The sequence below is a fragment of the Monodelphis domestica genome, chromosome 1, assembly GCF_027887165.1.
Source record: "Monodelphis domestica isolate mMonDom1 chromosome 1, mMonDom1.pri, whole genome shotgun sequence".
Classification (NCBI taxonomy): domain Eukaryota; kingdom Metazoa; phylum Chordata; class Mammalia; order Didelphimorphia; family Didelphidae; genus Monodelphis; species Monodelphis domestica.
The window spans coordinates 517618522-517631715 of NC_077227.1; the positions used below are offsets into that span (position 1 = coordinate 517618522).

The 13194-nt window shown below is 33.9% G+C and overlaps 1 protein-coding gene across 8 annotated transcripts in view; it reads left to right on the top strand.

Moving 5' to 3' along the window:
• BABAM2 (BRISC and BRCA1 A complex member 2) overlaps positions 1-13194 on the top strand; it is a 604603-nt gene that overhangs the window by 165101 nt on the left and 426308 nt on the right. For all 8 annotated transcript variants that reach the window (XR_001628762.2, XM_007476024.3, XM_016431556.2 and 5 more), the window contains one exon: positions 6168-6242. Coding sequence is in view for 7 of the 8 variants with exons in the window: in XM_007476024.3 (XP_007476086.1) it covers positions 6168-6242 (75 nt within the window). In the remaining variant the exon portion in view is untranslated. The remainder of the gene's footprint in view (positions 1-6167; positions 6243-13194) is intronic.

Here is a 13194-nt window from a genome sequence, read left to right on the forward strand (position 1 = left end):
CCAGAGGGGGCTAAGTTTCTTGAATCACCACCTATTCCCCTATTACATATAAGAATTATGAAAACCAAACATATCTGAAAAGCAAACATGCCTCCTTTATTAGAGGGCATTGATGTCTTGTGATCTATGTGTTCTTACGTGAACACATTTGTTTGGAATATAAGCAATATATTTAATGACATATAATATTTTTTGCTGTGGACATTAGCCTAAAAGTGGTATAGTCATATACAAGACAAAGTCACAAACTAATCATATTTGTTTCCTTTCAACAGTTATTTATCCAACTATGTTGTTTAATATATTATTCTGGGGATGAGGATCTCATGGGGAACATGACACAAAAAGACCAAGACAGTTCCTGCCTTTCAGTGGAATAAGGGAATAAACATTTATATATCACTTGCTGTATACAAGGCACTTTGTAAATATTATCTCTTTTAATGCAGTCTTCCCTTTGAGGTATGTGCTATTTCCCTACTTTACAGTTGAGGAAAAATGAGGCCAACAAAGGTTAAGTGATTTTCCCAGGGTCACACAGCTAATCTCATCAAGATTTGAATGCAGGTCTTCTTGATTCTAGATTCAGTTCTCTATCCATTTTGCCACCTACCTGCCTGTTCTAAGAATTTATAAAGTTTTAGAAAAGATTGTTGGATACAGATGCTTATAGTATAGATTAGAACATTTTGGATAGGAGAAATTACTTATAATAGCATGAATCAGGGAACGCTTAATTTAGAAAGCTCTTGAACTGTTTCTTGAAAGAAAATTTTGATAGGCATGGAATTGGGAACAGATGAGGTAGGAGTGGGGTGGTTTCCAAGTATAAGTGATGAAATAACCAAAAGCATTGAGATGGGAAATCTCAGAATTTATTTGGTAGATAGAAAGTAGTTCAATTTTATTGAAATATAAAATTGTGAAGGGGACTAGTGAGAGATAGGACTAAAAAGATTAGAGGCCATTATCTCTAGGAACTCAGTTTCCTACAAAATTAAATCAACTCTGAAACTCAATATCTCCTTAGTACCCTTTCTTCTTCCTTGCTCCTCTCTCTTCTTCTAATTGGAATGGTTTGAGGGTAGACATGAAGAGCCTCCTCCCAGGCCTTTATTTAAGAGAGGGTGCTCAGGCAAAGAATGCATAATTTCCCACTTGGTTGTAGGATATCTTCTCATACCTGTGTATACCCTTATCATCCTCCTTTTCTGCTTTTTTTAATGTATTATTTTCCTTCATTAGATTGTGAACTTCTTAAGGGCAGGAACTATATTTTGCTTTTCTTTGTCTACTCATCATTTAACAGAGTGCTGGTCACCTGCAGTGCTAGGCACATAATAAGATTTTAATAGATGCTTATTGACTGAGTCCTGAATACATCGATTGGGAATCTGTATTGTATTCAGGAAACTCTGGAGATCCTGTGAAGGTTTTTTTAGTAGGAACATAATATGATCAGAATTTGTATTATTCCCTTTCACCTTCTTAGTTATTAAATATGCAGTTATTTAAATATCAAATCTCATTAATTTAAGAGGTCCTTTCAACAATGCTTCAACATGGTCCATCTATACCTGCCTTTCCTATAAGACTCTTATCTAAAAGTTCACCATAAGATTTCTACCAATTGTGTGAAGACCTTCCTTGTTTACTCTTTACTTTGACTCATTTACCACAAAATATAGTAAAATATTTAAATTGAATTTCTTTTAAAATAAAAAAACTGACTATACAAAGATGTGGTAAAGTAGTATCTTGAATTTTACTTGGAAAATATGGTTCTAGTTTTGTTCTTGTGTGTGAGATAAAAAATGATGACAATGCCTCACTCAAAAATAAGCACCAGTGTCCCACTCACTCAAATAAAACCTGGAATCAGAAGTTAGGAGTAAAAAGAGGCATTTGTTTATTCTGTTTATGAAGGAGAACACTTTAAGGATGGGCTAAGAAGTGCCAGCTGACTAGGCAGCAAAGAAGCAATATATAGAACTTTCTAAAACAAGGTCCCCCCCCCCCCCCCAGGCCCCTTACCAGGCCCTGACCTATAATTTAAAACACCTGTGTTTCTGACCAAGTTCAAGTGAGGTAATGGGAACAATGGAGTTGTTGATTGCCCTTTTTGTCTGTCAGTCTCCCTCCCTAACTTGTCCTGGAGTCCCCAATCAACAAAAGATTAACAAACTAGCCTTTGTAAACTAAGTACTCATTCTGAGAATAGCACACTCATTCTGTCTACAACACTTGCATATTCCTACTGCTGCTGCTGCCAGTATTTGTTGTTAATTTTTATTTGTCATATCTGCTATTTTGGTATTCTTTTGGGCAAAATACTAGAATGGCTTGCCATTTCCTTCTCCAGCTCATTTTACAGATGAAGAAACTGAGGAAAACAGCATCAAGTGACTTACCCAGTGTCATACAGTAAGTGACTGAGGTCAGATTTGAACTCATGTAGATGAATTTTCCTGACTTCAGGTTCAGCACTCTATACACTGCCACACCTAACTACCCCTCTGCCACTATTATTGCTTGACAAATTTCAAATGACAAAATTTGGGATTGAAATTTTAACAAGTGCTTTACTATATGTCCTCCTTTGATTATTTCCTTTGTTAATGACTTTAGGCAAATATCTTAACCCTTCTTTTTAAACAAATTGAAATTAAAAGAGATAAATTATAATAATAATAGCAATACAGACATTTAGTAATGATTTAAAATTTACAAAGCAGTATTTATATGTAATCTCATTTGATCCTCTAATAGGCTTTTTTTCATGACAATATCCTTTGTATTCTGGACTGTTATTTATTTTCCTGCTACATATATGGATTTTAAAACTCTTACTTTCTATCTTAGAATCAGTTCTGTGTTTTGGTTCCAAGACAGAAGAGTAGTAAGGACTAGGTTAAGTGACATTGCTATATTCTTAAGACTAGTTGAGTTCTATAGATAGTGGTTGTTAGCAAAAGTTGCCTAGAGCCTTTCTTACTGGAAAGTAATTTTGAAAAAGAATATTTTGTTTTTTCTCAATCACGTGTGGAAACAATTTTTAAAACATTCTTTTTTAAAAATTTGATTTCCAAATTCTGTCCTTTCCTGCCACTTTCCCTTTCCTCCCCCTTCCCTGATACAATATGCAATCTGGTGTAAATTTTACATGTATAATCATGTAAAACATTTTTTCATGTTAATTATTTTTTGTGGAAGAGATCTCAAACAACAAAAAAAAGAAAGTGAAGTTGTTTTGGTTTGCATTCAGACTCCCATATGTTCTTTTTTGGGAGTTGGATAGTATTTTTCATTATGAGTTTGTGTGATTATCTTGGAATCCCTGTTGCTGTGAATAGTTAGGTCATTCACATTTGTTCATCAAGAAATATTGCTGTTATTATGTACAAAGTTATTCTGGTTCTGCTCACTGCACTTTATTTTAGTTTATGTAAATCTTTCTAGATTTTTCTGAAATTGGTCATCGTTTTTAATACCACATTAGTGTTCCATTACAATCATAAATCACAACTTGTTCAGCCATTTAAGTAACATTAAGTACCCAATTAAAGTATATCTCCTCAAGTTCTAATTCTTTGCTATCACAAAAAGAGCTGCTATAAATATTTTCCTACAAATACGTCTTTTCCCTTTTTTTTTTTAAAACATCTCTTTGGGAGACAGACTTAGTAGTAGTATTCCTGTATCAAAGGGTATGCACAATTTTATATTCTTTGGGACATAGTTCCAAATTGCTTTCTAGAGTAGTTGGATATCATAACTCCACCAACAGTGCATTCGTGTTTAATTTTCCCACAAATTCCAACATTTATCATTTTCCTTTTTTCTATACTGTGAAAGTGAATTCTTTATTCCCTTTCTCTATTTTGAGTTAATCAATCAAGCAGGCCCCTTGGGAAACCTCCTTTTTCTAGTATGAGACTGTAACTTCTGTAAAAGGCATGTTTTTATATGCCCCATCCAATGCAATGTGGAAGTAAGTACTAAAATAGTGAAAATCACTTCATATGTCTCATTCATTACATTTTTAATAAATGCGGAGGAGGGGAACACAACAGTGATATTGCACTTTACTTCAACTACTAAATGAACCTCTCCCTCTTGTTACAAACAATTCAAAGGTACGAAAATGATCAGTCAGAGGTAGTGGTGCTACTAGATATCTGAAAATCACTTCTGAAGATCCCATAAAATCAACTGAAATTTTTAGCTCATTAAATTCTCCAAAGGTTGTATACAGGTTGTAACCAATTTGATGCATCATCCATCATCATCTATGTGATAATTAACAAAGTCAAAAAGGAACAAAAGGCTGTTTAGGAAACATGTAACCTTGATGGATTTGGTGACAAACCTAGAATCCATAAGGACCTATGGTTTTGCCACAGAAAAGGGTTTGTCCAAGTTGTTTATGGACTTTTATAATGGTATTTTCTCTAGGCCAGGGGAAGGGTACAAATAAAAACAATGAACAGAGCATATTTCTAATGGCCAAAACATAGTAGCTAAAAATGACTTAGTATAATAGAAGATTAGATTATTATATGAACTTAAAAACAAAATTACATCTTAAAGCAAACAATCAGCAAATAAAATATATGTGACAGGAGGTGAGAAATGAATTGAAAAGTCATTCTCTCTAGTTCTGATAGCTGTGTTACAGAGATTTCTTCACTATTTGGAGGGGAACAAACTGAAACAGGTAACATCAATAAGGCAATCTAGACTGAAAAGGTTTAAAATTCCCCTATAGATTTGTTGAGGTTCCTTCCCCTCCCCAGTATCATCATCCATCTAGATTCCTTTGTTCACACTTCTGGGCTTCCCTATGCACCCATTAAGCATAGTGTGGAGAAACCCCATATTAGATGTGTTGCAGAGACTGGGCTGACTAAAATAGCTAGCAGGTGTAGGGAGGTGAATCTTCTCTCTGAATCTCAAGATTATTCAAGCTATTGTCTGCAAGGTATCGAATCAGTACACCCATGAATGGTAGTAAGAAAAGACATCCTAAAGCGGTAATGCACTGCTCTTTCATAGAATGGGCCATGCTTGTAATTTTACTTCCTGTCTATAGGTGGCTCTAGCCTAGTATGTACTATATAGGAATAAAGTTAAAATGTTTGGAAGAGTAACCTTTCTCCCCCCCACCCCTCACCCTCAATGCATAGGCTCTTGAACCCTTGGGCAGTTAGGCATGGACTGAAGTACTTTGTGGACAGCAGAAGAGGCAGGAAGTGGCTTATCCATTTTTGCCCCAGGGTGGGGTAGCCAGCTAAAAACAAAACAAAACCAAAAAAACCCAGTATGACAAAAAGGAGCTTAACAGTAGGAGCAAAATTTATCTGCTCCCTATCCTTTACTCAAAGGATATCTTAGATAAATTCAAGGATTCTATTACTTCATGGTTTGGCAAAAATGTAAGATTAAAATTAATATTCAATAATTCCAAGTATTATATTTTACAAAGTTTATTAATAATCACTTGAAGTAGAAAAAATAAAAGGAACAAAATAAAAGCTGAGTAAAAAACACCTTTGTCAATTTCTCCTGCCTTTCACCTCACCCCACCTCCACAATCTTGTTTCCAGGGGAGTGTAAAAGGGTGGAGCTACAGAAAACTTTTCTTGTTCCTATGTTAGCACGTAAGATGAGAAGGAACATGGAATGCTGGTAGAGAGAGTCCTGAGTTTCAAAATTCTAATTATATATCTCTAATCACTTTTGTCTAAGAATAACAGTTCTTCAGAACTAATTAGATGCCTTATACTTCTTTCTGAAATTGCTTCATTAGTAGGTTGAGATATATATAGTGGTTCCTACAGTGATAATTATGGTTAAATCTCAGGTACATAAATATTAAGGTACTTCCCCTTTTAAGTAGAATACAGACAATGTTTCAATGTCAAACAGTTTTTTGTATTGTAATGTCACTAATGTGTGACATCAAGCCAGGTTGATACAGATTTTAAGGATAATGGTTTGAGTACTTCAATAGAAACTCACCAAATAGGATACTCTTTACATTAAAATTTATTTCCTGATGTTATCTGATGGGTGTTGCATCTTAGATATAGGAGTTACAATAATATGTCTTCATCCTGTAGGAAGGCTTTTGGTCTCATTTTCATGTTTTTTCACCCCCCCTACAGACTGGAGAGTTCTCAGCTCGCTTCCTTTTGAAGTTACCAGTGGATTTCAGCAATATTCCCACATATCTTCTCAAGGTAAAAAAAAAATGAATATCAATATTTAGATTATAAATGATGTATCTTGTTAGCCATTGAACCTGAACTTCTGGATAGCCAGAAGTTCCTCAAAATGATAAAAAATTAATTTCCCTTTAATATCTTTGTAATTTAAAAACTCTGGTAACCTTAAAAGTTACTTGAAAATTAATTTTATTTAAGAAAAGCATGACAGGAAAATTAAGTTTATAAACAAAACATTTGAAAATCTTATTTGTAAATTCTTGAAAGTCATATTGCTTTAAGAAGAATTTTATATGCTATATTATAAGCTAATATATCTCTTATTTATTTTCATTAGTACTTGAGTTTTAAGAAGCTGGTAAGTCATAAGGGACTAAACTTAGGAATTAAGGTTTCCCTAGTAAGTTGGTTGGGTTGAAAGATAAGATTTAAATATGAATCATGACCTAGTGTTTATTTGATATAAAGATAGATGTATGAATATTAAGAAACTGGCAGTGCATCACAGTTTCTCCTCATTTTTCATTAAAAACATCTTTTATTGTTATCTATTTCTTTTATATTCATTCATAAATATATTTCTCATTACCCTATCCATTAACCCTTGTAAAAAAATTCTAAAAAAAGGAAAAGAATATACAGTTTTCCCAAAAAACTAAAAACAAGTATATATTTCATATCTGACTATAAATACAACATTCCACATTCACTGCTCTTCAGTTCTGCAATGCTATCTTCTCTGTATTGAAGAGAAAATAAAAATTAACTTTAATAACTCTCTTCCCAGTTTTTATTTCATTAAAATCCTACTCTTTTTTCATCCTAGTGTAAGAAGAACTCTAGGTTATTTTTGAGGATGGAGTTTTAAGTTTCGTTTTAATGTAAAAATGATTTCTAGAAAAGCAATTTCTTTCACCTGTTAATGGTAAATTTTGGGGTTGAGACTGAATATAAATTTAGTTGGTCGCCAGGGATTTAAATTCTAAATCCCAATGAAATACTCAAGTCAGAATGGAATTTATGGTGGTTTATTTACAATAGAAGGAAGAAAGTAAGAATGAGAGAGAGAGGGAATTGAATTGCTCCGACCGGGGCTGAGCCAGGCAGGAGTTCAGAGGCCTCAGCCAAGAGGCCTCTCCAGAAGCACCAAGGGAAAAGGGAGTCAGCCTTATCACTCACCATGTGACCATCTCAAGGAAAACAGTCTCAAGTCTCATGCTGAGCTCCTCCAGGGTCAAGTTCGAGGGCCAAGTCCCGCCAAGGGTCCCGCTCACAGGAAGTGACTTGAAATATAAAGGCAGTTCTTTACATCACTTCCTGTGTCTCTCATGTACTAATGGTGGCTTAAGCTTGGCTTAGGACAGCCCAGAAGGTCAGTCAGTTGTTTCTGATTTGTCACTTGCTAGCACATGCTGGTCATAGGCCTTCCTCCCTGACACTTAATTCTTAAGTGGGGGTGTATACATTCCTGGTTGATAGAATTCTAAAGACTAAACAGGGTGAAGTAAATCTAAAATTCACATATTCTCCTTTATTATACTACTTCACCACTTAAAAACAAAAGAAAACTACTGATGATGTGTGTAAGATGTTAAGATCCAGGTATATCTAGTTTTCCCCTACATAGATGGACTAGTAAAACTAGAAAAATTTATGCTAAGGAACTGTGATAAAAAAAATCAAAGTGAAATATCGATGAGCACTTATGAGTATTTCAATATTGTTCAAGTCTAGGTGAAAATAGTACCAACTGCACCAGGTTCTGTGACTGGGCAAAAGGGGTACAGGAACTAAATAGTATTTCAGACTTGCCACTTGAAGTCTCAGGCCCTAGAACCAGTCTGTAGGGAGGTCTGGAACCTTTTCAAACCTGAGGTACTGTGCTGAAGAGTTACACTCAGGGCAAAAAAGCTCATAGTACTGATCCCTGTAAGCCAGAAGAAGAGATAGAATTAGCAAGAAGATTTCCAAATTCCCAATCCAAAGGCTGGAAAAATGAGTAAATGGTTGAAGAAACATTTAACCTTTGAAAATTTTTCTGGGGACAAATAACAAAACACAGAACAAATAGAGGATGGTGAGATCCAAGCATTCACATGTTGAAATAATAATCTGAAATTTTATACACACACACACACACACACACACACACACACACACGTAAATATAACTAATTGTTTATTTAGATAAGGGAGGACGAGAAGAGATTTGGGATAAACTATCTTAAAACTATAAATACCCCCACCCCCCATCAAGTTGATAACCTACACTATTTAACACTTTCCTACCTAATATTTTAATTTCTACAATTAGCTAAGTTTACCACCCTTAGTTAATATATAAAAGTGGTAAGGAATTGAAGGTAGCAGAAACAGGGCTCAAAGGAAGGTTTCATTGACAGCTGTCTTCTGGAGTCTTGAGCAGCTCTGGTGGAAATCACTCTCAGCATCAAAAGGATCCACAGGGACAGGCTGAATCACAAGGAGAGCCACAGGAGAGAGAATATCTAGCTAGAGATTAGACTGCAACTCAACTCCTGCCTATTCAGCTGTCTCTTTCAGAAGAAACAACAACCTCTGTCATTTCTCCCGAGTTCTGAAACCTTCCTGCTTCTGCCTTGCAACATTGCTCTTGCTCCTGCTAATTTCCCTATAAAAATGTAAAACTTAAAAAAAAAAAGAGGAAATGGTTTCAAGCTCTGGAAGAATCAAAAAGAAAATAAGAGTATTAGTAAAAGAATATAGCAACAAATGGAAAATGAGGCAAAAAAATCCAGTGAAGAAAAGAGTTCCATGAACTGATGGAAAAGGAAAATCAATGGTCACGGAGGAAATGAAATTTTTAACAATTAGTTTTCTTAAATATCTAATGACTTCACAAGACATTAAGAAACAATAGAACTCAAAAGAATGAAAAAATAGAAGAAAATTAGAAATATATCAATGAAGAAACAATTAACCTGGAAAATAAATCAAGGAGAGACAATTTAAGAATTATTGCACTACCTGAAAGTCATGACAAAGAAAAAGTCTTGACATCACATTACAAGAAATTTTCCAAGTACACTTTCCTGATATTCTTGATAGGGTAAAATAAAAATGGAAAGAATCCATAGATCTCCTCCCACAATAAATCTCTAAATGACAACTCCCAGGAATATTATAGCCAATTTCATGACCTCCTAGAGCAAGGAGAAAATAATGCAAGCAGCCAGAAAGAAAAAGTTCAAATATAATGGAGTCCCAGTCTGGATTACACTGGATCTAGCAACTTCTACGCTGAAAGAACAGAAGGCTTGTAATATGATATTCCCGAAAGGCAAGGGGACTGTGTTTAAAACCAAGAATCACCTACCCATCAAAACTGACTACATTCTTTCAGGGGAAAATATGGTCATTTAATAAAATAGATTTACAAGTATTTGTGAAGACAAGGCCAAACTTAAACAGAAAATTTAATGTCTAAATGCAAAATACAAGACTAGTATGAAAATGTAAATAAGAAAGAGAAAAAAATTAAGGCCTTCGACAAGGTCAAATTGTTTGTATTTCTATATGGAAAGATGGTATCTGTAATTTTTTAAAATTGTTATTATAATAGTTGAGGTAGTAAGGTACTTACAATGATATTTAAAAAAAATCTTGGTCTAAAAAGGATTTTGTACTAAGAAATGAGAAGAAAGAAGTAAAATGAGGTAAATCATATCACATAAAGTGGTGTGGGAGGTACAGTATTATAGTGGAGGGGAGGACGATGATGGTTATGGGTAATAATTAAACATTACTTTCATTGGAATTTAGTGGGAACAATGGCCAGATTCAATTGAGAAGTAGAAATGAAATGAAAATGGGGGTGGTAGGAAGGGCAGTAATATAAGTGAGAGAAAGGTTTGGGGAGTGCTGATTAAAAGACCTTATAGAGAAGCAGGAGGGGAATAAGAAGGGTAGTGATCCAAAGGGGAGTAATATAAGGGAGGGGAATTTGGGGGTAGTGACTAAAAGCAAAACACTGGTATGGATAGTTAGAATGAAAGGATAGAGGTAGGATTAAAAGGGGAAATCAAGATGGAGGGGAAATCACAAATGGTAATCATAGTTGTGAATGTAAATGGGATGAACTCATCCCTAAAATGGAAGCAGATAGTATAGTGTATTAAAAGCCAGAATTTCACCATATGTTGTTTACAAGAAACACATTTGAGGCAGGTAGACACACAGTGAGGAAAGGCAAGAGGTTGGAGGAGGATCTACTAGGTTTTAACTGAAACCTAAAAAAGCATGAGTAGCAATGAGGATCTCAGACAAAGCTAAAGCAAAAAAAAAAAGATCTGATTAAAATAAATAGGAAGATAACGTCATATTCATAAAAGGCAGTATAGACAGTACTTATTATTTATATGCACCAAATGATATAGTAGCCACATTTTAAAAGTAGAAAGTAAAGTAGTTTAAGGAGGATATTGATAATAAAGCTATACTAGTGGTGGACCTCAGCCTTCCCTTATTAGAACTAGATAAATCTAACTGAAAAATATATAAGAAAGAAGCAAGGGAAGTGATTGAAATTGTAGAAATGTTAGATTCAGTCGATATCTGGAGAAAATTGAATAGTGTTTATATTTACTTTCTTTTCAGCAGCATGTGGTACATATACAAAGCTTAACCATGTACTAGAGGGCACGAAAACTTCACAACTAAATGTCAAAAAAGCAGAAATAAGAAATGCACATATTTCAGATCATAATGCTAAAAAAGTTAGAATTAATAAAGGTCCATGAAGACAGAAAGAAAAAATTAATTGGGAACTAAATAATCTAAATCTTCTAAAGTGTTGGGTCTGAAATGGTATATTTGGTAAACTGAAATTATATATATATATATATACACACATATATATATAATATAACTAAAATAATAGCTTATAGGGAGGGAATTGAAATGATCTATCTTTAAACTATAAATAACCTCCCCATCAAAATGAAATTGATGACCTATACTATTTAATACTTCTCTACCTACAAATCTAATTCTGACACCTAGTTAAATTAATCCCCCTTTGTTAATATATTAAAGTGGTAAGGAATTGAAGGTAGCAGGAACAGGGCTCAAAGGCAAGATCTCACGGACAGATGGCTTAGGTGTTTCAAGCAGCTCTGCAGGAATATTTCAGACAGTCCACAGGATATACAGAAACAGGTTGGATCACAAGGAAAGCCACAGGAGAGAGAATATCTTGCTCTCTAGGTCTACCCCAGAAGTCTAGACAGAAACACTCCTCCTCCTGCCTGCTTAACTGTCAGTGTCTGAGAAGTAGCAATAGTCCCTGTCACATCTCCAGAGTTCTGGAACCCTCCTGCTTCTGCCTTTCAGCATTGCTCCTGCTCCTGCTAATTTCCCTAAAACAGGTCAAAGAACAAATCATATTAACAATCACTTATTTCATTGATGAGCATGACATTGAGGAGATAATATATCAAAATTCATCTGATATAGCCAAAGTAGTACTTGGGATAAAATTTATATGCCTGTGTGCTTATATTAATAAAATAGAGAAAAAGCAGATCAATGAATTGGGTATGCAACTAAAAATAACTAGAAAAAGAACAAATTAAAAATCCCCTGTTAAAGACTAAATTGGAAATCCTAAAGGTTAGGAGAAATTAATAAAATTGAAAGTAAGAGAACTTTTAAACTAATAAATAAGACTAGGAGCTGATTCTATGAAAAATAAAATAGAGTATTGGTTAATTTGATTTAAAAAAGAAGAGAAATTGCCAGTATCAACAATGATGAAAAGGGTGTTTTCACTTCTAATAAATAGGAAATTAAAGTCATTATTAGGAGCTATTTTGTTCAATTACATGAAAATTAATCTGATAATCTAGGTGAAATGAATGTTTACAAAATATAAATTGCTTAGATTAACAAGAATGGAAATAGGGAAAACACTCGTTTGTACAAAAATATTTAGAGCTGCACTTTTTGTGGTGGCAAAGAATTAGAAAATAAAGGAATGACTCTCAATTGGCAATGGCTCAACAAAATGTGGTATATGATGGTGATGGAATAACATTGTGCTCTAAGGAATGATGAGCGGGATGATTTTAGAGCGAACTGGAAGGACCTACATGAAATGATATAGAGTGTATTAAACAGAACTAGGAGAATATTATACACAGTTACTGAAACATTGTAGAATGATCAAATGTGATAGACTATTGCTTATAATAGCAATACAAATGGTCCAGGACAATTATAAGGGACTTAAAAGAATGTTGTCCACCTTAGTTGGATAGTAGTAGAACTGTTTGAATATAAATGCAAATGAAAACATATCATTCATCACTTGTTTATTTGGGTATATGATTTGGGGTTTTAACTTTATAAGATTATTCCCTTACAAAAATGAATAATATAGAAATATGTTTTGAGTGATAATACTTGTATAACCCAGATTGAATTACTTGTTTACTCTAGGAATGGGGTGGGAAGAAGTGAGGGAGATAACATGAATTATATAACTTCTGAAAACTTATATGGAAATTTGTTATTAAAATAAAGAAAAAAGTTTTGAACAGAGATAAGCTAGGGTTGGCAGTAACACTCATGGTGTAAAAGGATTTTGGTAGAGTGCTGCTTTCTTAAGTTGCTAGAACAACTTATGTAATGGGATTTAATTGCTCCTTAAATGTTAATTAAAATCTATCTTGTCTGTTTATATACACATAAATAGGGAAATAATATTTACTGATGTTTAGACCTTGGAAATATAAAATGATTACAGTGTCACCAAAATTAATTATTTAATGCTATATGAAACTAAAAAACCCTAGGATTTTGTAGATATGAATCTATTTCCTTTAAATTCTCATCAACTTTGATGGCCTATAACTCTGTATGGTATTTTCTTTAAATTTTTTTTTGTTTCATTTCTATTAGTCATAAATTTAGCTCCTTTATTTTCACTT